Genomic DNA, 27,567 nt, shown 5'->3' on the forward strand with positions numbered 1-27,567 from the left:
TTCCTAATGAAAAATATTTTTCCACAGTTCTTGCCACTACTGGACTTTTTACAGTTAATATTGTATAAATCTAGATAAAATAGGAGCTACAAGTATTTAAAAATTGCTGTCGTATATGATAGTTTATTTCAAGCTATTTGCAATCATTCCAGGAATATTAATACTATTTCTAAAATGAACAGACATCTATAGTTTATTTTCTGAGTGATCATATGGTTGGTTTTGTTTCTTTTTTTTTTCCCTTCCTCACAGTAGTAAGAATTGGTGGTGTATCCTTAATAATTCCCAAGTATCAATGAAGAGGCCCACAAAAATGGGTTCATGAAGGCTTAAACCATATCAAGATTAATTCTTTTCAGCAGTGGACACTTTCTGTGATCTCAGATTTATTACTGCTGTAGAGACTTTCAGCCAAAAAAAAAAAAAGAAAAAAACTAGATGAGAAGCCTCTAAATTTACTCCAGATGCTCACCTACATTTTGAGATGTAGGAAAGGGATAGGGGGAACATTTCAGAGGTCATAGGGAACAGGACCCCATGGAGGTAAGGTGAGGAACATGATAGCAGCATGGTGGCAGCTTGTCCCTACAGGAGCAGGAGCAGAAGAAGGAGCCAAGTGTGCCCAACAAACTGAAATGCACAAGGATACAGTGCCTACAGAACCCAAACACCATTCACTCAAAAACCCATCACATGGCTGTTGGTCTGCTGTAGAAAAGGGTGACACTCCTGAGGTGGGGAGCCTGGGGCCAAGCCTGGAAATGTGGGAAGGGAGGAAGGACCACCACACCCCACACTGAGCAGATTCATTCACAGAGAGCAGGTGGAAGGAACAATTTCAGGAATGACCTGGACCTTCAATATCATCAAATACAAAAATGGCTTGATAGAAAGTTCAGTGCTCTGGGAAACATTTATCATACGTGTAGACATCATTAGTGTGCCTCTGGGGACATCAACACAGCAGGGAATTTCAGTAGAGAAACCAGCACTTCCCTATGATCACATCTTCATCTCATGTGTCAGGGATTTTTTTTTTATTGTGTTTACTCCCAAAGAGGCATTTGCTCCCCATTATCTGTAAGGCACTCAAAGTCCACCTTTGAAGCCAATGGCACACTGCCTGTGACAGGAGCAGCCTGGCCTGTGGATGAAAATCACAAGCCCACTGACATTTGCAGTGCTGGCTTTTGAGAGAACTTCCCTAAACCACACATGCAGACACTACAGCCAGCACACAATACAGCTTATGTTAAACCCTCCCAAACCACCACTGATATGAATAGGCTTATGACTGCCTGGCCAAGCCTTTGTTCCCTAGAAAAACCTCCAAAAATTGATTTGCAACTTGGGGAAGGGGGAACAAAAAACAAAACAAAACAAAAAAATACCTCTAGAAAAGTACTTTTTTGTTCCAGTGATAGCTTTCTAAACCCTGTGAACAGATTGCTGAGATTAACTGCACTCTTCTTAGAGAGCAGTCTCATAAAGTCACACTCTTTTTTTCTTATTGTAAGAAATTACTTACTTTGGGGGTTGTGTCCAAGAATGATACTCACATGAACAGACAGGAAGCTGACAGTGTAATTTAGGAGGCCAGCTGTTTGCAGCATGCTGTCATTAACTAGCTCTTGAAGGTTACCAAGGAATCTAAAATAATGTGCAGAAACATTTTGTGTTTAACATTTTGGTCTTTTTTATTTTTTGCTTGGACACAAGTGTTTTTTAAAAAATCCAGGATCTTTCAAAAAGTAGAGCTGCTCTGTAATTGAGAGTGAAAACTATAAATTAACAGGGAAGGGAAACCTCCCACCCCAACTTCAAGTAAATGAACAGACTCCGGTGTTTTAAGACCTGATTAAATATTTAAGGTTGTATTGAACAGAACCACAAGGAACATCTCAGGACAAGCTGCTGTAAAATCTTCATGTAAATGGACAAGCCTGAGTACTTCTCCAGAGAGGCTTTGATACGTATTATTTTGAGAAAACTATTTTGCAAGCCTATTTCATGTGATGATGTGCATTTTGTTTAGAAGACCAGGGTTAAGAGAAAACTGCTAAATAAACTCACTTGGAAAATGAGTGCCACACCTAGAGAGGGCAACTTTCACCTGGAGTTACTGGACGCAGTGACCATGGAAGAGTAATGCGTGAGCACAGAACAGGCAAGGCAGTGGAATAAACAAACCCAATAGAACTTCCTCATCACAAGATCTTTTATGTTTTTTTTCTTTCCTGTGGAAGACTCCTAAAGAGTTAAGAGCCAAAGAAAACAGGCTTTTCCCATGCATTTCTGATGCATGGAGCTCCCTTCCAACTGGAAGCATGAAACAGCACTATATCCCATCCTTTCTTATTCCAGTTTTGTGGTTAGATGACTCCTCGGTTGGTCTAACTGACTGCTAACTCACATCCTGACCTGGTTCCAGGTGAGCATATAAGGGGAGGGCTTTAAGAAGCAAATAGCACTAGCATCTGGTTGAAATATCTGCACTTCTTTCTTGTCTGCATGCAGCTGTTCAATATTTTTAATTTTTTTTTTTTTTAATGAGAAACATCCAGAACAGTATGTCTGAACAGTTTGGAATAAACAATATTCCTATAGCATCTGTTAGAGTCCAGTGTCACTCTTTGACGTGTCCTTCAGTATAAATATAACCTTGGCATCATCACTGCTGTGATGTAAGAGGTAAATGTTATCAGGAGTTAGGGAATCATTGAACCATAGAATGATTTGTGTTGGAAGGGACCTTAAAGATCTAATTTCAAACCCCCTGCCACAGGCAGGCAGTAGATTACTGGAGGTAAATGTATCCCCAGCAATGTGGCAGTCAAACCTGTGAAATCTCAGTGGAAACCATCAAAGGCAAGAGCAAAGGAACGATATGAACAAACCAACACTTGAAACCTGTGAAATTTCTCAAATTCTCCCCTTCCCAAAACTTCTAAATTTTCATTTTGATATTAGCTGCTTTTGAGCTTAAGCTTCCCAAGAAATTGTTTACACCACTGAACTGAAATATTTTAATTTTTAAAAAATTGTCCAAATTATTCAGTCGAGCAATTTCAAAACTTTCTGCCAAAAATATTATCTAAATAAAGTGAAACTGAAAAGCAGCTATTGACAGAAAATGGTTTTGTTGTAAAAGCACCGATTTAGACACTTTCTAAACTTGTCTTAAGGAAAAAAAATCAGAAAATCTTCAATGACTTCTGTTCAGAACCACAGCAAGTACAAAACTGCAAATCTTACACTGCCAAACAGCTTCCCACTGATTATAGTTTAGAATATTTAGCTTCTGCAGCTCCTTCTCTCATTACAACACTTTTAACTTGCCTTCCAGCTTTTAACTGTTTATCTCTCTTTGTAATATTGCACATCAGTGTCCCATCTATTTCTTCAGCATGTTTCCTATTGGCCTCCTCTCTTTCTTCCTGATTTGACCTAGATTATCAGATCCAAGTTTATCACAGGCAGGCTTGAGTAATCCCAATAGATTTTTTAATTTATATATAACTATATATAACTAAAACTATAACTATAACTATAAATATAAATATATATATATATATATATATATACACACACATACAAATACACGTATATATGACCAACAAAAAAGATATACATATATGTGTATATATACATGTAAAAATATGTATATTTTATGTGTATGTAACAATTGACTATATCTGTAACATAATATATACACATACGTCCTGTTCAGAAGGTGTAATGAATGACACACAGGCAACTGAAAGCTCCAAGATAAGCGACATATATTGATTGACATGTATCAGACAACGTAAGTGGCCTTGGAATAATACATATAACAAAATTAAAATAGAAACTGGTGCCATGACCCAAAGACTGGAGAAAGACCAGATAAACTTTTTCCATGGTATCAGGTTCCTACCAACACTTCAAAGAATTACAGAATATTCTGAGGTGGAAAGGACCCACAGGGCCATCATCAAGTTCAACTCTTCAGCCTCCACAGCACCATCCCAAGAGTCACACTATGTGCCTGAGAACATTGTCCAAACACATCTTGAACACGTCAGGCCTGATGTTGTGAGCACTTCCCTGGGGAGCCTGTTTCAGTGTCCTGTGGGTGAAGAACCTTTTTCTAATACCCATCTTGAACCTCCTATGAGACCACTTCACACCATATACTCAAGTCCTGTCACTGGGCAGTATATACTCCTCCTCTTTCCGTCATGAGGAAGTTGTATACTGCACTTGCTCCAAGCAAGCCATGACACAATAAAATTAGGGGCTTTGTTATTGGATAATGTGTCAAGAACTCCTGTTTTAATAACTACTTGATAACCTGCTTACACCATCTGGTGAATATTATGTGTTGTCTGGTAGTGACCACTGGGTAAATTAAAGAAACTGAAATATTCATTCTGAGGATTCTTTTCCCTGCAAAAAAAAAAGAACAAGAGAAGACTAAATGAAGTGCCAGAAATGACACATCTACTAAAGGTTGCATTCAAACAACATGTGTTGAGAGACAAAAGCCAAAAAAGTTTAAATTAAGGCTGCAATATCTGTGCTGACACACAACTTATCCTTAAAAAAAATGGAAATAAAATTTATGAGGGCAGCGAGATATAAGGAAACGATCTGAGAATTATTGTTAGAAAACCAGCCCAGATTTTTAAACTTAATTCTAAATATCCTGATTCATGTAAATTAAATGTTATATGCTCTGTATTCATAAAAATATTAACTTTCAATTCCTACAGCAGTAGCAAGTCACTCTATTAATCCACAGTAGATATTTCAGTTACATCACAGCTGCGATGCATGGGGCACCATGCACTATAATCTGCTTTCCTATGTGCTCTTCAGTGGCACCACAGTGGGACAAACAGTCACTTTGCTGCAGTTTCACATGTTGATTCAGTGATAAAGTACTTTACAGATTAGTCTGCAAGACTTAAAGGTCAGGATTAATTGTAATGTAAATCACAAAGGTATTTTATCTTGACAGAACTTACATACTGGTTTAATATTTCTTGCTGAATCTAGAGATGTGTTTGCTTTTTCTCTGTGACTGTTGTGTAAAATTGGACTTTAGCCCAGAAAAGAAAAAGGGATGGCAGCCTGTTTTGTTTTTCAGTAACAACTTAATTTCTGTTCAAAAAACAAAACAAAACAAAACAAAAAAAACACAAACCAAAGAAAACCCCAAAACACCAAACCAAAAAATCATCACCAAACCTCTTCTATTAATACAAGAAAATCTTTCAGGATGGAAAATCAGTTTGTGTAGATGTTCAGCAGGACATTCTTGGAGTTATACTTGGGCTATCTGAAACCAAATGATCTCATCACACAATGCTGAAGCAGCATCCTTTCACAATGTCTTTCACAATGTATTAGGAAAAAAAAACAGCAACCAAACAACCTGACATTTACAGCCTGACTAAGACTGCAATGGTAGTGACAGAGTGCTCTAATAACTACTCCACTCACAGGTGAGCTGACTTGCATTATGCAGTTCTAGGACTGCAGGGCACTGTCCCCTTCAAAAAGGCTGAATCAGCTCTTTTGTACCATGTTTACAGACAATAAAAGTTCTGTGTACTTGTGCATTACAGCCATGGCCCTACCAAATACAGTAACTTGCACTCATCTTCAGAGTGGCATTTAGAAATCACAGATTGGCTCTCTATGTCTTGTGAAGGCACTTGTCAGCAAGGACTTCAGGGTTGCCTCAGGTATTAAGTACACACATTCCTCCCGTTTACCCAGGCCTACATGTTGCCAGGAATGGGACTGTGGTGGTGTAAATCCATCTAAAAAGTGCCTTGCAGGATGAGCTGAGCTGGTGACACTGGAAGGCTGCATGGAAAAGGATTTGCTACTGGTGAATGACTCCTTTAACAGAGTCTAGCCTTAGGTTAGCAACAAGAAAAGTACTTCCTTCATTTGAAAGCCTTGCTGTTTTCCCAGTCTTTACTTCAATGTTTAGTCATTTGGGAAGAAACCAGGCATTTCCATTTTCCCTTTTGTGTGGAAAACAGAAGGGAGGAAGACAGGAAAACACATTATAGGGTGGAGAAGCTTAGAGACAAGGCAGAAGCATTATTAGAAGTCCTCACCACCACAACCCTGGATTGATGTGGTGACTTGGTAAGATGTTGAATTATGCAACCATTCCCACAGATGTACTATTGCATTCATTTTGGGCCCTTGAATGTAGCTAGACTTGCTGACCTCAGACTGAGCTTTTAGATAGGATAAACAAGTTGCTGTGCCAGTGTACATATCAAGTTTGGAATTTGAAAAGTCACTGAGACAATAAACATGATGCTAAGTTTACAGATTCACTTTTTCATGCAAAATCACACTTTAGTCTATATTAAGAAAGCTCTCTTTTCAGTCAAAAATGTGGAGCTGTATATAAACATACAGTTGCCCAACTGCTGTGCCTATTTTGTATTTAGATTAAATGGCAAGTTAGTAGATCCTGGTAGATTTTCTGGATTCCTTTCACTGAATTCCCACGATTTACATTTGTTTGTCTTTTCTAAGTTAGGATTTTAAAATGCAAATATAGCAAAATATCCAAATCTATCATGCACTCCTAGATCAAGTTCTGAGGAAGGATGCCAGTTACAATTCAAAAAGTTTGCTTCTAATGAGCAGAAAAAACTGGTGTTCATGAAGGAAAAAAATGCAGTTTCACATAATTCTACAGATTATTAAACTTTGCAGTTATTTCAAACTGCAGTTAACATTATAGCAATTTAAAAGAGGGATACTGGAGTCATATTACTATGTGTCTCAGAATATAAAACAAGCATAAGAATCTGTCATACACCAGGAACAGTTTACAAAAAAATAGTAAGAATTAGTAGTAATTATATTCTTGTTTGTATTAGTTGGTTTGGGGTGCTTAAATTGTATACTCTGGCCTAAATAAACAGTGCTGTTGACCTTGCTAGTTTGGATTTAGGATGTAGTGCTTATTTACACAGAGATTTTGTAAGCTATGCAAACAAACAAACAAATAATGAAATTAATCTTTCACATGAGTTTGAGACCACTCTTTTGGCACCAACTCACTTTTAGACAAAGAGAACACATTTTATCAATTTCAGAACACACAAATTTCTTTCAGTCACTCCTTAGTTTATTAATTTTAATATCATTACCCTTCCATGTAAATAGTTCTTTCCAAAACTAAAGGGAAAAACAGACTCAGAGCCACCAGATTCTTGGGTTCTCTAAAACACATAGTTTACAGGCTGCAATCAAATTAGATTAGCAACACATTTAGGTCATTTTGATTTTTAGATCTGCTAAAGAAAAGAAAAAGTAATCTTTTTATGATTTCAAGTGAATGAAATCTGATATAAAACTTACTGCACATTTTTAAATGTTCATTGAGCAATATGAAAAAACAAGAAATTAAATGCTACAAGCCTGTATTAAATTACAAGGTCATAACTATTATTATCATTGGGGCATTATAGGTCATTTATTCTATCTCTTATTGATCACAGATCTTCATAGCAGCTTAAAAACAGTGATTGCCTAGTAGATTACATATATTGTCCTTTATTTTTTTCAAGAACAAAATTGGAATTAACACATTTCCTTGCATTGAAGCCTGTGTTCTAACACAGATCAGCCTGATGTACTCAGTACAGCACCATGAACTCACTGTCAGATGTCTGCAGAAGGTTCCCATGGAAGACCCCTAAAACTAGCATGATATAAGAATTTGAAGCCTCCAGACCCTATCCAGTATTCAGTTGCGCTGTAACAGGAGATGCAACAGCTCCACTGCCTTCCATGAACCTTAAAAAAAAGCAACGGTACAGGTACCAGTTAAATACAGCTGAGCCTTTAATTATCACAATGCAAAGTTTCAAAAGACAAATATCTTGTAGGTGCAAAGACTCTATAATTTCATATGTCAACATCCCTTGTGTCTCTGATGCCCGTGACAAAAAAAAAAGAGAAACAAATGCTAGCCTACAAAAAATGTAGAAGAGGTGTAAGTTTGCACCTTATGTGACTTAATCCATCACAGACAGTTAGGTGAGCACTGAGATACCACACTTTACAATGGTAGCAAGGAGAAGACAATGTCCCTTCTGCTGGTATATGCAGCAGAGCCTACAGCACCTGGGACAAAACCTCCCCCACTGTGCTCCATCCTAACGCTGCCTCTCCAGCTGCTCCAGTGCAGCTCTCTGGGGCAGGTCTCTGGATAGATCAAGAACATGAGGACTAGAGAACTTATACACGTTTAATTTTCATTCCATTTGCAAAATATTAGCCATTCCCCATGATTCTGACATGTATCATGTTTCATCTCATTGAAGTAGAGGGAAATGCCTGCCTTTCACTCTGTATTTGGAATAATTAGGTGTGTTGGATTCACAAAGACAAGCACAGAAAGGCCAACATTGGGCTCAGCTCTGTAAGACATATTAATAGGGGAGAAGTGAGTGCAGATTTATCCTTCAACTTTATCACAACCATACACAATTTTCTGCAGGTTTTTTTTATCCTCTTTTTAAACTCTCATGAATAATAAATACATTGTAAAAAAAACTACCTGGAAGTCTGCCACAGGTAGTGTATCAGGATTCCAACACAAGATGAGCGTAACAGAAGCAACTTCGTGATTTAGGAAGTGAAAGTCACTTCCGAGGGATGTGTAGGTTCTTATTTTCCAATGGTAGCAGAGGAATTTGAAAGTCCTTTGGAATTTGAAAAAATGAGGATCAAGGGCCAAGACGCTGGTGACTGAGAGGGCCACCTCCTGTTTTTCACTATGGAAATCAAGCTGCAGATTCATTACTTACTCAAATGTGACCTGAATATTTCATCTCAGTGTTCTGCACGTGTGTCAGAAAGGGCCATTGAACTGAACCAAACAGGCCCTTTGCTGGAAATTTTTTTAATGGCTACACAGCACAGATGTTTATCAGTCTTTGATGTAAGGGAAGAACATTTTACTTCAGTAAATACTAATTCAAAAATACATTTTCACTCATTTGAGCACATTTAAGTACAAAACTCTTGTTAAAAACAAAAGAAATGTTACTGCATCACATTCCCACCACAACTGGGAAAGAATTTAAAATAATAAATATGTGAAATAGCGAGGATAAATAAAGCTTTGCTTCCTTTCTGAGAAAAATAATAGTTACTGATAGCATTAGAAACAGTATTAAGATAACTTCACTCTAGGCATACAGGAATAAATTACATTGCTTTTTACTTCACATCTAAAAAACATGCTGCTTTAACTTTTTAGAATTTGGGTGACAAATTGATCTTGATAAAAGGCAACAGAACAAAGAAAAGAAAATGTCACTCCTCTTCTGCCTCCCACCCAGACAGGGACATAGGAGGAGGAGAAAAGATGTAACACCACCTATCAGGGTGATCACTGATCAAGAAATGCTGCCATGTAGAAATTTTCTGACCCTTTTTTCCTGGTTTTTAGAAATCTGCTCCTCACTAATCTACCTCAGCAAGGTAAAGACCGGGATGGTGTTAGTGAAAAGAGGGGGGAGGATCAGAGACAAGCCAAGCTGCGAGGTCCTTGCAGGAGCTAAAAAGGATGCTGAGGAGTGGCATGGCAGAGGGGATGAATCATGAATTAAGGGACAGGTCAGCCACAGATCCTCTTCACTGTACCACCTCAGAACCAGGAGACAAGAAGGACAGTGTGATGGGCAGCACAATTGGAACAAAGCTGAGCCTAGTAGAGGGGAAATGTACATGAGAAGATATAGCAAGGAGCCTTTGTAAGAGCAGAGCACTGAGTTGCAAAGCCCAGAGTAAAGCAGGGTGACTGCTTGAGGCAAGAAAAAATTAGGACATGAGTATACTATCTGGCTATCAGCACAAAAAAAGGACACATTCAGATATAAAATCAAATAAAATTATGAATGTATCTTTGAATAAGTACATATTTTCTCAGTAAATTCTGCACACCACAAGCAACCAAATATTTGGTTTTTGTCTATTTTTATATATCTGCAAAGTGACGCAACACAGAAACATAAGCCTTCAATACATGCAAAATAGTTCTTATCTGTGATGCACAGAAGTTGCCTCTTAGTTGGCAAATTTCGTGTAAATGGATAGAAAAAGCCCACAAACTTTTTTTTTTTTTTTTTTTTTTTTTTTTTTTATGGTGTGCGTGCATCCCGAGAGAGAAAAGATTCAGGTATGAAAATTCCACCTGACATTTGACTACACTGGTTTTACTTAAAACTTCAGAGTCCACTTCACTTTTAGTCGTAACAATGGGTCCCCCTAGTGGGTAAAACCGTAATTGACTAATTTTGTCCTTCATTTTTCTGAATACAGCTAAGTATCACATTTGATTACTAAGTGAAAGTTGCTGCTTTTAGGAAAGTGAACATAAAAAGACATGGTTAACTTTTGTGCAACTTTTTAAAAACATAATGCACAGCCGAAACGATATATATTCCTATTGAACTGTCTCATTAAGCAATCACGTAACATCTTGAACATCTATGTTTTAAAACAATAGTAATATAAATAAATCTTTCTGTGAAGATTGCCCTGGGTAGGGCATAAACAATTTTTCAAACAAAAAAACTGTGTGAGAAAGAAAAATGAATCCTGCTAACACTTTTCCAAGTCATGAAATTCAGTGTTTCACAGAGAAATTAATTAGATGCTGTTAGCATTGCAACTGCTTCCATAAATGTGGCAGTCATTATAAACTAGCATAATTAATTAACTCACACAGCTCCAGACATCAGCACCTATTTTATTAACTGAAGAAGTCTTCATTAAGACAGTGGGATTATGGTTTGCTCTTTTAGGAGTAGTGGGGAAATACCTAACTTCCAATGGGGGCTGAATAACTGAATCATTGCCTTTTTTTAATATCTTTTTAAGGGTGGCCCAGTATGATCTACACTTAACTAGCATTTTTTATTGATTTAATTTAATTGGGTAGTTTGGATGTGATTTTTTTAATTTATATATATATAGCTATCAAAAATACCATAAAGACATTTTAATACTTTCCTTTTCAGGTACAGCACACTACTCTTGTTTTAACCTCTTTGTGTACCTCTGCTTTTCACTACCCAGGAGAGCACATATTGGCTGGGTTTTGGACTTTTTTAGCCCCATCACAAGTGGGTTAAAATAGATCTTTTTATTTTAAGAGTTTTCACAACTCCTTTTTCAATGGCAACTGTTCCTGAATATATTTCTTTATTTTCCTATATTTTAATTTATAGCTGGGACAGTCACTGTGCTGTAATGTCTCTGACTCCAGCAGAGGAATGGGAAGAGTGCCTGCCAACACCTGGGAAAGAAGGAAGAGGCTACAGAACTTGATGTGAATTGCTGCAAGCTTTTGCTAACACAAATTGTCAAAATCCTTTCCACGCCAAAAAAGTAGGCTTTAAATCAGTCAAACTTCAAGGTCACTTAAGAAAAAGATCCAAAACCATAACTAACAAAAAAAAAAAAACCCAAACCCAAACAAAGAAACCCCAAACCAAACAACAAAATTTAAAAAAAAAATTAAAAGCTAAAAAAAATCAAACAAATAAGACCTCTCAGAAGTTCATTTCATTAAATTATAATTAAAATAAAACATTCATAATTATAGTTTGCAATTAAAAAAAATTATCCATATCTTATAACATCATTTCTGCTACATATTTTAAATTATCTTATTTAGAAAAGCAGCCCCTTCCTACTAAACCCATTCTTTATCCCTTTAAGAGGAAGATTTTAAAGGAATTATTCCTTTAAATTTATTTCTTCCTTGAAATTCATTTAAATACTCTTTTATAAGTGGTTTTCGAAATAGTAAAGGCTAAAAGGTGGAAAATACAACTTCCACCACCAATACGCTCATATGTCATTTCAAAAAGACCTACATATGGAAATTTCCCACTTCTGTATTCTGAGAGCTATCACTTCTGACTGCTGGTAATTGCCAATGTGTTCCATTTGCTTAGCAACAGTTTTGCAGTAGATGTACCATTTGTGCAATCATAAAAGACACTTGCACATTCTTTAGAAGTATATGATCCTTCTACTGATTTTGTGATAATGTGTAACATCTTAGTAAGAGTGTCTGAATAGATTTGTCCAGATATTTCCCTTGCTGTACCTTAGGGAAGCACCAAAAACACTGTCCCACTTTTTCCCCTCTGCAGAATTGTTTTTCTTTCTTTACTTAAAAATAGGAACATTCTAAGCATCCCTACAGACTTACATCTGTGGTAAGTACAGAAATTGAGTTATACAAAAGTTTTCCTTGTGCAAGTTGGTATCTTCTATAACTTACTGACTTAATTGAAAGGTCGAAGAAAACACAGCTCTTGCTTCAAGCAGGTTCCTCCTGCACTAAGGCAAGTTGCAGTTACAGCCATTTACTACTTAATAGTAGGATCCAGTTTAACCAAAACAAATAAAGGGTTGCTTACATAAGTGTGTCTTGGTCTATTATCCCATCCCACTTAGAGAGGTTTTGATCTGTTTTGTGCCATGGGGCAGCTGCCGTGCCTCCCCACCACCTCCCCCGCCATTTATCCTGCTGTTTGTGTAGGGGTTTTTTGTTTTGGTTTTGGAGTTGTTGTTTTTATTTTATTTTTGTTTGTTTGAGTCTTTTTTGTTTTGTTTTGGTGTTTGGTTGTTTTTTGGGGTTTTTTTCCCGTTTTTACTTTGGTGCTGTGACTAAGCTTATTGAAACTCGCTACAGCGCCACCTGCAGCTGCAGGAGAATCACCGCACCGGCCCGGCCTAGCTGGGGAGCCACCAGCACCTCTACCGGCTGTGACCGGAACTGCACCAAGGGGGAAATTGCCTGACCGCCGAAAGAAGGCCGTTGTTGGGTCTCTGGGGGGCTTCAATATCTAGCATTTATTCTTTTTTTTTTTCTTTCTTTCTTTCTTTTTCTCTACTTTTCAGGCACCTTTTTTTTTTTTTTTTTTTTTGTTTGTTTGGGGTTTTTTGTTAATAAACAGGTTGGGTTTTTTTTTTCCACTTTCACTCTCTGGTATCCATTTTTCTCACTGGCAGAAAAGAGAGTTATTGAAGACCTTTCTCTTTAGAGGAAATAAATGGCAATTCCAAGGTGCTTTCTTCTGAAATTTGTCTTAACAGAGCAATGCATCCATCAGATAGGAGTCCACAAAAAACCTCCAACTGTGTGACGGGCTATGAGCAACTACAAGCAATCTGCAGGGCAAATGGATTTGGTGCAATTGTCCTTATCCTCTGTTCTTGTGTAATTCGTGATAAAAACTTTTGCTAACAAAGTTTACTTTGTAATATCCCAGAACTGCACATAGGCTGCAAAACTTTCTTATTCTAGGGATTTAACAACTGAAAGATTTCTCCACGCTCTGCTTCATGTCTTAACCACCTCACAATCTCCTACAATGCCAGTCACAACAGAAACATCTTCCTGAGCTGCAGCCACAGTGCAGGAAAAGAAGCTCTATCCATAAGCTCTACTATGAACTAGAGAGTCCAAAGACAAAGAGATCAACCTGATGCCCTCCCCTTTGGGCTGCCATTCCTCTCATGCAGGCCTGTGGCTTAGCTTTAGAGCTCAGGGCCAGCTGTGTGCCTTCCTAGTGGCTCTGTGCTCATGCCTCCAGGCACAAACTGCCTCTTTGGCCTCTGCTCTGTTGCCAGACAAGTGATCAGTTTCTCTTTTCCTCTTTGCCAAGTTCCAACAGCACAGTTAAGCACAGCTCTGCTCTACATGGTAGAGTCAAGCACACCAGCAAAACACTCAAGATGTTTCTCAATTCAAGCAGAGCCTTCACATGTTGCAGCACATGTAACCTTAACATTGTCTGACTGTTGATGACTTAACTGTGCCATGGAAACTTTTGCATGAATAAACATAAGCCAAATATGACTGATGTCACAAACCTAGTACATAAAAGACAACTCTAAAATAAGCCAGTAGAGTAGTATTTGGTGCACACGGCACTCCAACATGGTAGTTTTATTAATTTGAAAGTTCTCAATTTCCTCAAAGTTGCATGCGATTAATTAGAGATTAATTAATGGGATTATTGATATTTGGCACAGTTATAAACAATTGTTACTATAAGCTCTTAAAAAGAGCTTCCAGTGATTTCAGTGCAATGGATTACAACATTTCCCAAGCTGCCATTTTTAGACTTCCACCAGACATCACTGTCCTCTGTAGCAGAAATGACAGAAGAACATCTGTCCCTGGTACTCCAATCCAGATCTTGCTCATTTAACACTAAACCCACTTTTGCAAGTACAGAAATAAGGGAGACATTCAACAGCACACCTATTACATACGTAGTGATGACTGCTGAACTTTGACAGTATTCTACAACAGAGATGATAAAATGTGCCACCAAATTACTCGCTTCCTCTATTATATCAGGCAAAGTCTAACAAGAAAAAACTGGGACTCCGTATCCTATGATACACCAAGAGGACTACAAAGAAAGTACCAGGATAGATGTGAACCCCACAAAGCACAGAGAATTAAATGTAGCATCAATGCTGGGGCCAAGCTGACAGTTGCAAATTTAGAGATTATTATCTTACCATGCTCTGGTTTCTGATCTGACACAATTATTGTCAGGTTGGTGAATACCAGGAAAGTCAACAGGAATTACAACCTCAGTACACAAAACTGTGAGATCAGCAGTCAGCAGCACAGAACAAGAATTGTTTCAAAATGCAAAAATCTCCACAACAATTAAATGAGGAAAAAAAGTAAAACCCGAACACTGAGACACTAGTACCAGTACTATTGAGAAAATAGTATCATTATTCTGATTGTTTTCCCTTCTTCTGTGACACTCCCACACTGAGCGACTTACAAGACCTCTCTCCAGGTCACTGCCTGTTCATGGAACGTTATATATTGCTCCCTGGCCCCTAACAAATGCTGCCATGTCTGCAAGAACAAAGTAAGGTTTACCAAGTATATTGCAAAATCTAGAAATAAGGCCTCAATTCAGAAGACACAAAGTACATCTTACTGGAAGAGTTACACATAAGAAGTGGTCACCTATCAACCAGCCATCTACAGAGATGGTACCATCCCCCTAAAGACCACTGCAGCATGTTAGAAAACTTGGCACATTTAAAGGTAGGGTTTTTGAGGAAAAAGTTTTTTGAAGACTATGACAGACCTTTCCAGTTCTTTATCACTTTGTCTGCAGAAACTAAAAGTGTCCCTGAAATAGTTAAAAAAAAAAAATTAAAAGCACAGTCAGAAGCTATTGAACTGGACAATTCTCGTACTGATCCTAGGAAACTCTTGTTAAGAGCCATCCATAGGCTCATTCCCAAACACTGTATCTTTTCCCCTAAACATTCACCTCCCAAACAAATCTTCTAAGATTGCAAAATACGGGTGAGGAGTTGTGGAGGTTTGTTGCAGGTTTTTAATGGATTTTTAAAATACGTTTTATATTTCATGTGGAGTGTTTTTTTGCTATTAGATTCTAAAGCTTGCAGAAGTTTGCCACTGTCATTGTCTCCACAACTATCAGAACTGTGGATACTAGAGAGAGAATTGCTGGCTGACATCTAAGTGATTTAAGCATGTTTTGAAATCATGCATAGTTGTGTGTCATTTGTTATCATACAGGGGTAACAGAGCTAATAAATGCCATCTTGGAAGATGCATATGCTTGCCCATTTAATGTTGCAGTTCATCAAAAAGAGCAGAAGTGAAAGCTTATAAATGAAAAAAGAAAAAAAAAAACATTTTCTCTGATTCATTGACCCTTCTAGTTCAGCTCAAATTGAGCTACAATAATAAGACTTTCAAGTAGTAGTAAAGAATGTTTTATTAAAATGGAAGTTTTTCAAACCTTATGTATCAAAACTAAGGCCACAACTAATGCTAACACAAAGTCAAGAACCTCAAAAGGTTTCTTATATAATACAATGTAGAAATCTGAGACAAGGCTATTTTACAAAGTTACTCAAACATTCTGAAATGCGGCATTACTAACTTGCTCTAAAATGTTATCCTAGTGATAATTATCCTACTGATAATATTTAACAATACAAAGTACTGAATTATCAGTGCATATAACCCGTTTTTATTTTGGTCCTGTGACAACTAACTTTCTGCACCACTCTATCTACCAAAGTGAAGGTACAAAACATTGTAATGGAAGCTGCCAACAACTCCTCCCTTTTGTGGTCAGTAATTTCTTTTCTTCTAATGCTAAATATCTCCAGTCATAATAGCAATAAATTCTTCTTGATTGACTGCAAAAAAAAAAAAAAAAAAAGAAAAGAAAAAAGGAAACAAAAGAAAATTATTAGACAAACAGCAAACAACAATATACCTTAAAATAAAATAATGCATATCTGTACTTCACTTAAAGGCTTCTCTGTTAGTATTTGTTGCATCTGATCCATTACTATAAGTGTTTACAAATTTGCTTCTAGAACAAGGGTTTTGCACAGTTTTTTTTCATGTAACGTGAAGTCAGAATGCAAGCTTTATTATGTGGAATACGAAACCCAGAATCTAGCTCACTTATAATCACTTACATTTTTTCTAATTATAAAAGTAAAAATATTCTAAAAGTGAAACATGATAGAGAAAAAATCCCCAAGAACCATATGTAAGATGCAAAATACTATTATTTTAAAGGGTTAAGAATGGTACCTAAATTTTATTAAGTACTTCTCAAGCAACAATATCTTAGTTAGTTATGACTGAATTCAGTTTTATTCTTAAAATCATAATTCAAAACATTTAGATCCAATTTACCATCACAGATCAAAAATGCTATTCCTGTCTCCCAGATGCAACATTTGGTAACACTTGCCAAATACAAAACAAATGTTAAGACTCTTTAGCAATTATTCCATAAATTAGCTAGATTTAAAATGGACATTTGATAAGCCTTTCCCCATCTGAACTTTCTTCATTCTTCATTTATAATTAACAGAAATTTTACACAAATGCACTTGAAGAAAATAAGTCATAATAATACATTAATTAGCATTCATTAATTATTTTGCTGCAGTTATAGCTGAGGTACTGACCTTACTCACACATTAAAACACAGCCCCTGTAAAAGAGTGAACCAGTGAACATGTTCACTCTGCAACTAATTACTGTTCTGGAAAATGATTAGAATAAGATGGTGGTATGGAAAAGACAAGAGACATACAAAGCCCTGACAATTATCCATCCCAGCCAACATGTCCAAGCTATTCCTAAACAAAAGCACAACAAAGAAGGAACTACATTCACAGCTAGAAGACTATTAAAGAAATTCAACTATGTTAAAGAATTAAAACATCAAAAAGCCTAAATATGTCCTGCTGTGATGTATGTAAAAAAATAGGAAGCAAGTATATTTAGTCTAGCTTAGGGCCCTATGCTCTGAAATACCAGTCCATCATATAGCTACATCTAGTTCTAAGACACAAACATACTGTCACTGTATGATTTTAAAAGCATTTCCACAGCTTTATCACAGTAACAACATAGTAACAGCACAAATTCAAACATAGTCTCAAAAATATTCTCTGGTTTACAACATCCTTAAAATCACGCTATAAAGTGGAAATAAAACACTACAATGACAAATTTTGGAACATTCAAAGAAACCTCAAAAAGCAGATTAGTTACAATTCCCAGTGACCAAAGTAGTCCCAATTAGTCCCCTTCAGATATAGGATCTGTTCACAAGTTAAGCACCATGAAAGCAGAAGCACTGTTTTTCATGGCATCAGATTTCCCTCAACTCCATGACGTAAATAATCATACAAGAACAAACTAGAATCACAGCTAATAGAAAGAGAACATTGACTTAGAATCTTAAGCATTAAAGGTGTGTATTTTTTTAGAGGTGGGTTTGGACTGGATAGTGTTTCCTATAGTTGCATCCACACAAGATGATCAAAATTGCATGAACTGACACCATGGAGTTTTTCAAGTTAGTTGTGCTCAAAACCAGAAGTAATTATTAAACCCAGGAACACCAAAGTATTTACATATTTAAGGGAGACAAAAATACGTCAAATATACTTTCTTTGACAGACATCTGTGTAGTACTGTACTCTGGTTTTGCTTGGAACATAAGGGTTCATGTAACCTGAGTACCATACAAGATACCTTAAAACAATCTCTCAAATGTAATACAGGGTTTAAACCAAAAGTGGTATTATTCCTGTATTTGATAGATCAATAAAAAATGCTAACAATTAACAATTTGAAATTTTTTTGGAAAGCAGGAAAAGAAGGAGAAATAGATGACAGCAAGATTTTGACACATTTGCAAGGTGTTTGAAGACAAATGAAATGGTGATTCACAGAATAATTAACTTTCTCAGAATGAATCTTGAAAAGCTAGGAACAGCCTCAGTTTTCTTTAAAGAACAAAAAATACACAGGATACTTAAATACTTTAAGGATAAACAGCACCGCACACAAAAATTATGCTGTCCCTCTTCCATATTCAATCTTCTGCTTGGTTGCTCTAACAAAAACAATGAATGGATGATTGAATAAGAGGAAACTGAGCTACTTAGTCGTAGCTGATCAATTTGATTTAAAAAAATGTAGCACTGGCACAAAACAATGACTCAATAACCCTCCTAAAAGGAACTAATGGTATGTGTTCCATATGTAGTACCCAAATAGCAATGTGACAAAAGAACATTGATCCACAATTCTGACATCTCATTTGGCAGATCCAGGAGATCAATGCATGACAAAACATATTTGCACAAAGAATTCTAATTCCACTCACTTCTACAGCTATAACTTCCGAAAGTAATACCCACATTGAATAGCATAGAAGACTACCTGTCAAAAGGCTGACAACACAATTTTTTTCCACTAGTACATGTGCGTTTTGAGCCTAACATATGCTCACAAGCATAATATCATTGTCACAGGAAAAACTGATGACCTGCTAGTGAAATCTAAGATATGAGTCACCACCCTGTAAGAATGGTGCTGGATGAGCTAATACAGTCTTACTGTGCAAGGTCTTAATTGAGTGATCCTCAAAATTCAGGTATTAAGGTTTCTAATGTAAAAATAAGATTGTTTTGAAGATAATGAAAAACTCTAAGTTTCAGTGTTCACAATGATTTAACAAGCATAGTATCAAACTTGATTTGCTAATTCATTTTTTATCTACCTAGTAAGTCCCTTCTGCAGCCTACTCTGTATGGACCTTGTCAGTTGCAGAGCCACTTTTCACACTATGCTTTTCAGCACTCCAAGGCTCAGAAGTATCTTAAAAGAGTCATGCAAGCTGATCCTACATAGACCCAGGCTACTTCCAGCATGATTTATTATCCAACCCTGAAATCACAACAATGACACATTGCCACTTAAAATATATTGAGTAAGTGACCAAAAGACTTTCTCTCAGCACTTTACCACTTTTACTGATTATTAAGGAAATAAAAATGTAATGTAGGTACACAATCTCTTACTTCTACCTTCAACTACACTTTCACCCATCTTTTAATAGACATTGGCTGAATAAGAGTTGGTGGTGAATCAATTAGATTCTTAAAATCTGGGATTAGTAGCTGTCAAAAGCAATCATCTGCATTATTTGTAAGCTAAATTATGCTTGAGATGAAGGTAATCTAGAAGGAAATGAAAGAGGACATTTTCAAAACAAAATAACACCTAAAAAGGGAACAAAATCAGGAACAAAATGATATGGTGTTATATTTGCCAACACGTACTTTCTCCATCTCCATCCTTATCAAATTCTTCAATCATAGCCCGCAGTTCTTCATCAGACATATTTTCATCCAATTCTCTCGCAACCCGGCGCAGGTTTCTCAGACTTATTTTACCAGAGTCATCATCATCAAACAATCTGAATGCCCTGAGTATTTCTTCTTGTGGGTCTCTGTTCAGTATCCAATCAGTCACTACAAAAAGGATACTTAAGTTAGACTAAAAAATTCAGAAAGGTAAACTCAAAATGACCTTTGCAAACTAGGACAACATGAAGAACACACGTCTGATTTCACCTGTTCTTACATTTCTATAGAATTCAATGGGCATATTTGTTAGGTTTTTGACTGACCTCTCTTTCTAACCTCTGTTTTCCCAAGCTGAGTTGCTCTTTGGGACGTAACTGTTGCAGTAGAAAGCTGCATGGCAGTTCAGACACAGTCACACTTTCCTCACATCTTCCAATAGGAATTTAAAGTATACACAAGCTGCCTCTCTTTCAAAATTCCAAATTTTCAGAAAAAAACAACATTAGCTCTTTTAGATGAAGGTGTGATTTTTTTTTTTTTTTTTTTACTTTACATGTTTTAATCAGGATAGAATTTTGAGCTGGGGAGAACACTGAAACAGTAAGTGAAGAAAAACATCCACACGGAACTTCTGTTTTAAAAATAAAGCCACACTAACACAAAAGCCCCCATAACCAACCAAGTGATCACATCCCAGCCCCCCAAACCTGAAAACAAAAAAAGACTAAGCACAGAACTATGAAAAGGATGCTGCTATGAATTACAAGGTGTCTATTCTGAAAGGACTCTTCAGCCTTTATTATTCTTTTCAAGAAAGCCATTTGTCAGTTTCCACAACAGAAAATACAAACTTGCCTCATGAAGTACTTCTCCAGTAATTACTTCAGACCAACCAACAACGATGTATCTCCACATCTTTGGACCTGCCAGTCTTACATTGCAGGGCTAGTCTTGTATTATCAAGCCATTAAAATCAAATCAACACTATTTGCACAGAAAGAACCACTTACCATCTGCTACTAACTGCAGATGGAATGTCTGCTCTGGCTTAGCTAACTTGAGAGGAAAAAAATTTTTCGTGCTTATACAAGCCAACTACAGCAATCAAGTTTATATATCTGCAGATTTACCCTAAATTTAAATATTTTCTTTTAAAACAACAGTGCTGCATGACAGTATTACACAATTTGAAAAATTCTACCTTTTGTGGCAAAAAGACAACTGAAAAATAATAAATAAATTATAAATAATAAAAAATTAATTATATTTATTTATATTTAATTATATTTATTAATATTAAATTATAAATAAATAAATAAATAATAAAACTGAGCAAAACTGTAGAAGACAAAATATAATTGCATCTTTATGTATTTCAGTTGAGCATTAAGAGAAATTGATGGCTCAAGAATTGCTTACCTACACTCAGCAGCTCTTCACAGCTAATGTCTCAATAACCTGTTTTATCTAACTCCCCAGTCTTTCTGTTAGAAGTGATATCATATTTAATTCTGTGTCAAGGTCATATGGCACCACAGCAGTATGCTACTTCAACTCAAATTTTCTAACAGGTTCAATTCCCTTTTAAGTATATACTGCTCTTTCTACAAGAATTTCCTGCCTTCTTGCAGCACTTAATGACTGTCTATATTGACAGCCAGGACAGAACAAGAAAACAATGAACATGACTGGGCATCGGGAATTTAAAAAATAATTGCATGGTAATTACAGAATACTCATTTCATACAATATTACGTAATGTAGTACATAATGTAATTTGTAATTTTAAGACTAGTATTCCTATCAAGTCAATACATTCATTTTCTTCCTAATATGTCCACACAGATTTTATGAATCAGAAAAGAACCAAAAATAATGTTCTCTAACTTGAAATATAACTATAAAAATATTACCAGACATTAACAAGACATTTTGTCCAGTACTAATCTGTAAAACAATTAAATGTTGCCACATTTCAATCACTAATTGTTTTGATACATTAAGATGATTGCTATTTGTAGCCAAGAGCAAGTACTGGGGGATTGGGTGTTTTGTTACATAAAATCTACAGAAGTACAATACCTTGAAGAAATGGACTATCATGAGCATAATGAACTATAATGGACATAATAAGCTAGAAATGTAAACCCACACAGATTTTTGGTAAACATAACTTGTATGCAAAAGCATAAATTATGCGTAACAAAAATCCCCTAAAATCTTCAAAGAAACATCAAGTCTTAAAATTCTGCAGATCACTACAAACTCAAAGTACATACAATTTCACAATACACAAATTTCAGATGAAAGACACCACTAGTGCTACTGGCTCTATCAACAGTTCAAAATTCTTGAAGTAGATTTTAAATATTGTACTACAATTTCTCTAATCTTCTTTATATATGAAGTCTGTAGTCTGCTTGTCTGTGTATGCACTCCTTCCCATGAAATTCAATGCCAAATACCTTTTCCACAGCAGGAAGAAGATTCTTACAAAGATCCATGATCAAGACAAGAACATCTACACTTTAAACTAGCATTTATTCCTCTGTGTAAGCTTGAAAGAGATTGTGTATACCCTACTTCCTTTTACACTGTAACTATCATTCATCTCTACATATCAAATTAAAAATTCAGAAAACAAATATTTATCTTCCTTTACTATTGACCTATATTAAGCAAAATATTAAATCAAATCTCACACTTCTATTTCTTAAATAATTGAAGAAGTCCACAGAGTACAGCTTTGAAATTGTACTCACTATTATAGGCTAAATATCTCAAGAGGTAGAAACACAAACAAACACATACCAACTTCTTTAAAATCTTCAAAAGTGATCTTGCCTGTTGATTCTCGATCATAATCTTTAAGTATTTTCAGGACATCAGCTTTTTTCACATCAAAGCCCAAGGCTCTCATTGCCACCTTTTGGAATAAAATGGGAGTGTGATCATAGATATGGATCAAAATAAAGATTTAACAGATTTTCCTTTTGATTTCAGTAATTACCTTCTTGCCCAAGAGAGAAAGAGCATACCAATGGTTTAGTAATAATAATAAATAAATAAATAAAAGGAAAAAAGAGCTTAGGATATTAAAACCATTTAGAACTACTGTGAGGAAACGGAACATCTAGTTACAGTGAGAAAAAAAAACACCTTTGCATTTTCAGGGATTTTACAGATTGGACCAAATGCATCTCAGGACAAGTAAATTTATTCCTCATTTCCAAAATCATTTCAAAATCTTATCTTCTTAAGACAAAACTGAAAATCATTCTGCAAATTGTAGGCAAGTGTATGTTCATGGATTTACAAGTCCTACAAGACTTAACTGCTTTTCTAGTCAGTCACAGAAGACAACCTACATTTCACTTTTCCATTAGCACAGAAGTTCACATTTAGTTTCCCCTTTCACCTTAGAAGGCAATTGCTCAGCACACAGCACCCTAACTTCCTCCAAACTGATGAATACAGGCTAACCACACATGGAAAACCACTGAAGTAGTTATTCAAAAATTGACGCTATATGCTGATTTTGTAGAGAAGAGGACAAGTAGTTTTTTTCTTTATGTGCTTCTTCTCTTTCATAGTATAAGCTTCAGGGTGACAGTATTTGATTAGACAGCTAAGAAAGAGCTTTTCAAGTAATCATGACAGCTGGGAATTCAAAGCATACCATAACCAGAAAAAGCATAACCATAACCAAGAGAGTGCCCAGCACAACCCTAGTCACAGTGACTTCCAGCAAAGATAAAATAAGTGAACTCTGAAATAAAGAGAAGGGGATTGTTCTACCTAACACACTCCTGTAGCAGCAAATAAAGTAAAAAAAAAGACTTTTTTCCTTCTTCTAATTACTTGTTAGAGCCACACTATAGAGCAAATAAACTGGATTAGGCATTCTTTCAAAAAAAAGAAAATCTCACCCTATATGTGACAGAAACACTAGCCTCTCCAAAGCTACTTTTTTGTTCTCGATGTCTTAATTAGAATATAAATGCATACAAGATTTAAGGCGAGCTTAGTGAACACCATTTACTACTCTGTAGACTTTCTGTGGAAGGCCTTACCTAGAAACACATCCTAAACTCCATCTGCTATTAGCTATCATTAGGAGCATCCTTCTTTGGGAAGGGCAACTACTGAGCCTCCCTCAAAAAGCACACCTTATTCCTACAAATCATAGGCTTTCTTTTGAAAAATACAGATAAGCTCTGGCTTGTAGTCAACAGTTTTACAAATCTGATTTACATCTTTTACTTACACATCTGAAACCAACACCAAGCTTTAAGTTATACAGTGTCTTTAAAAATAATCAAACAGTTTTTCAAGAGTTTTTCCCTCTGTCCAAGCTTATCCTTGGACAGTTTTTCCCTCTGTCCAAGCTTATCCCAGGTCGGCAATTATACTAGGATTATTTACAATGCTATTCTGTTACGTATGAAGTATATAAAGTGGGAAGAAAAGCTTATTCTTACACCAACAGAATATTTCCCCCTTTTTTTTCTTTTTTTTTTTTTCCTTCGTTCCTTTAACCCAGCAACACATCTTGAAGGAAGCTTTTAAAGATACAGCCAGCATCTTAAGAATTCACTATGGAACAGATATATTATCTGCTATAAAATTGCTTAAATGAAAGGAAACTTCTACCTTTAATTCATGATAATTTATCGTTCTATCCTTGTCTGTATCAAACAATTCAAAGGCATCTTTAATTTCTTGCTTCTGTTCCTCAGTCAGTTCTCTTCTTTTCTTCTTTTTAGTTTTGTCTGCTGAGAGCTCATTCCTGTATAAAGAAAAGGCAATGTAGTGTAACAGATTTCTACTGGGAAGATGCCACTCTAGATAGCCTTTTCCACCAATAAGAAACTCACTATAATTTTAGGAATCACTAGCTTACCTAGTCAATATTTTTTCAGCTTGTATTCCCAGTTTAAAATAACTTTAGAAATAGCAATTACCTTGTGAGATATGAATGACACCTCCCATCTCTCACCCAAAATAAAACCAGCACAGGAATTTTTGTTAATAAGCAACAACAACAACAAGGTAGAAAAATTACCAGTTAAAAAGGCTTCTTGAGGTTACAAACTAGATTAGCAGTTGAAATTATACAACCCGTGAAAACAGTTTCTACACTGTAGCTTAAAAAAATAAAATAAATGTGGGGACCGACAGGCCAGTGGAAGCCAAATCAGTCTGGCTACTAAAGCGAGCATTAGGTGCTACAAATCAGCTTTGTTGCCTGTAACAGTTCTTAGATAAATAGTACTTGCAGGTTAGATCCCACATATATACACTGCTTTGAAGATTTTTTTTTTGCTCTGTTTTGGTATATACAAAAAAGACAAGACCTCCAAATCAGCAAATCTTGCTCAAAGACAGACCCCTTTTCTTCGGCTAGTCTAGGAATAAACTTATATTTTCAGAGGAGCATAGTAAAAGGACGAAAAAGGGAAAAAACTGCAGCTGGAGGAGAAACTGCAGCTGGATCTAAGGGAAAAAAATTTTCCAGTGCATATGGTGACGTGCTATAACAGTTCCACTGGGAAGGAGTCTCCATCATCAGAAATTTTTTGAACCTAACTATAAAAGGTGCTTAGCATCCTCAGCCAGCTTCATGTAGAAGCTGCTGTGATAAGGAAGCTGGACTAGATGACTTCCATAAGTCCTTCCTAACCTAAATTACTGTATTTTTTATGTTATACTCTCAGGAATAGGCTTTTTATTCTCATTTGTCCTTTTGCACCAGAGGCAGACTGAGCGCTGCATCAAGTGTAGAATGCATAGATTACTGATCAGAAAACTGCAAGATTAACTTTCTAAATCCCTAATGCCCTTCTTTGTTGACAATTTGCTACTTTTAATCAAATCCTAAGATTAAACACTTATCTAGACTTAGCTTTCAGCCACTGAAGTAAAAATCCCAAATACAGACAAGAAAAGTGCAAGCTGCAGAAACTGAGCCTGCTTCAAACCACAATACCCTCAAAGAGTAAGATGTCCTTAACAGACCAGTTGAGACAGTATGATTTCACACAGGCTCTGGATTATTACAACTCTTGAAAGGACTAAAATAACTCTGAGCTAGCTACGTAATTAGGACTGGGAGAATAGTTCAGACCTAGCGAGCCCAAATTTTGTGAGCTGCAATGAAGAACTCCATTTATAAATCTGAAAGCAGATTAACACCGAACTCTTCTGAAAGAGCAATCTGGGTACTTAAGTGTTCATTTACTGCTTACCATACAATAGTTTATCAAAAGAAAAAGCAGTACTCAAATAGAAGCAGTTCAGCGCCACATCTGCAACTACTTTAACCATACTAGGCATGAAGTTCTTACACTTGAAAATAAAGGCTAACAGTTGCCATGTAAGCGTATTAATTACACTCGAAGACAAGAATTTGCCAGGTATTGGGATTCACAAGCCAGGCTCCTTTATGCAATAGCTACTAAATCAGAATTTATAAACAAAACAAAGCCGAACAGTTTAACTTTATGCCTATTCATAGGCCTTTTGAAAATACATCAGACAACCCAGAAGCGAATCTCCCAAGGCCAGACGCGCCGGACCCTTCTCTCTTCCGGCAGAGAGAAGGGCCTGATCCGCCCCCGGCCGCGCCAAAGGGATCAGATGTGATCGGCTGGAGGCCGGGGATGACCCAGGCCCTGCCATGGCCTGACGCGCCCGGCGTTCCGCCAACATCTCCCGAACGGGGGCGGCGCGGCCCTGAGGGACCCCCACCCGCGCTCCCGAGCAGGGGAAGCAGGAAAGCGCCGTGCTCGTACCGACCTGAGGGCCAGGCTCATCGTGCCGCTGCTAGGCAGCCAGGTCCGGCTAACGTGCCGCCTCCCCTCTGCACGGACCGCCCGCGTCCAAGCTGGCGACGCTGCACTCCTGCCCTTGACGACGCCGCTCAAGCCGCGCCCCTACCAATTACCTAGGTCTGATTGGCCGAGGGTCGATAAACTCCCGCCTGCGAGCCCGAAGCACTCTGCTATTTGCTGAAATCCTGCCAATCAGGGCGGAAGGGGTGGTCCGTGCTCTGAGCTGGCAATGGTTTCCGGCGGCGCGTTAGGCCGGTGAGCCGCTTCTGCCGCGAAACGGGCGACATGAGAAAGTTTTCCTAAGGAAGAATGTTTCTTGATGTTTTGTCGGGTCTCCTGCCCACCCAGGGGTGCCAGATGTGGGTTTTCCAGCCCCGGATTGGGGTGACCCCGAAAGATGGAAAAGTCTCTCCTCCAACCCGTGCCTTCAAAGAAAGACTCAGTAGTCCTCTGTTGTCTATTCTCAAGGTTGTTTATTGTTGTTTATCTAAAAGATTCTTCTCCTTGAACTGCTGTGGCCCGTTCAGCAGATCAGACAAAGGCACACTGACCTCCCAGGGGGCTGGTGCCATCTTTTATATCATATATTACGTACTGCATGTTTATACTTTTTCCCCAATGCCTACTTTCTATATTGAATGGTGACTTTCTACTCTAAACCAATCTGTGAGTGCCAACATCACCAAAGACATGGAGGCTAGGAAGGAGAAAGAAAGAGGACAGGGCACACCCAAATCCCTCCATCTTAGAACTCCTGACCCCCATGTACAAAACCTGGACCCCTGCGTACAAGGCTTAAAACCTCCCTGTACAGCACTCAAAAATCCTTCCTTTCACTTTGTGACTACTTCTACTACAATACCGAAACTTGTGTGTATGGCTTGTAATTCTTCATACAGAGTTAGTAATTTGCTCCATGGGCTAAGATTGAAACCCCACGTGTGTCTTTGGCTGCATGCCAGGGTCT

The 27,567-nt window shown here is 37.0% G+C and overlaps 1 protein-coding gene across 2 annotated transcripts; it reads right to left on the bottom strand.

Moving 5' to 3' along the window:
* Nucleotides 1–3,765: 3,765 nt before the first annotated feature.
* CETN3 (centrin 3) lies at nucleotides 3,766–26,720 on the bottom strand. 2 transcript variants are annotated; one of them, XM_038123681.1, is made up of 5 exons: nucleotides 26,566–26,720; nucleotides 24,421–24,556; nucleotides 22,579–22,693; nucleotides 19,741–19,932; nucleotides 3,766–7,824 (listed from the first exon to the last, which is right to left on the bottom strand). In XM_038123681.1, exons 1-5 carry the CDS (start codon nucleotides 26,580–26,582, stop codon nucleotides 7,775–7,777), a joined length of 510 nt encoding a protein of 169 aa, XP_037979609.1. In that variant the 5' UTR covers nucleotides 26,583–26,720; the 3' UTR covers nucleotides 3,766–7,774. The 2 variants fall into 2 exon arrangements, with proteins under 2 accessions (XP_037979609.1, XP_037979610.1); XM_038123682.1 differs by lacking the exon at nucleotides 3,766–7,824 and adding an exon at nucleotides 15,830–16,278.
* Nucleotides 26,721–27,567: the final 847 nt, after the last annotated feature.

The sequence above is a fragment of the Motacilla alba genome, chromosome Z, assembly GCF_015832195.1.
Source record: "Motacilla alba alba isolate MOTALB_02 chromosome Z, Motacilla_alba_V1.0_pri, whole genome shotgun sequence".
Taxonomy (NCBI): Eukaryota; Metazoa; Chordata; class Aves; order Passeriformes; family Motacillidae; genus Motacilla; species Motacilla alba.

Excerpts from the sequence above, each read along its gene's own strand:
- CETN3 (XM_038123681.1), bottom strand. Across the intron at positions 22,694-24,420 it reads TAAATTATCATGAATTAAAG|GTGGCAATGAGAGCCTTGGG; the intron begins GTAGAAGTTTCC and ends TTATTCCAAAAG. Across the intron at positions 7,825-19,740 it reads TAAGGATGGAGATGGAGAAA|GTTCATGGAAGGCAGTGGAG; the intron begins GTACGTGTTGGC and ends CTTTTTTTTAAG.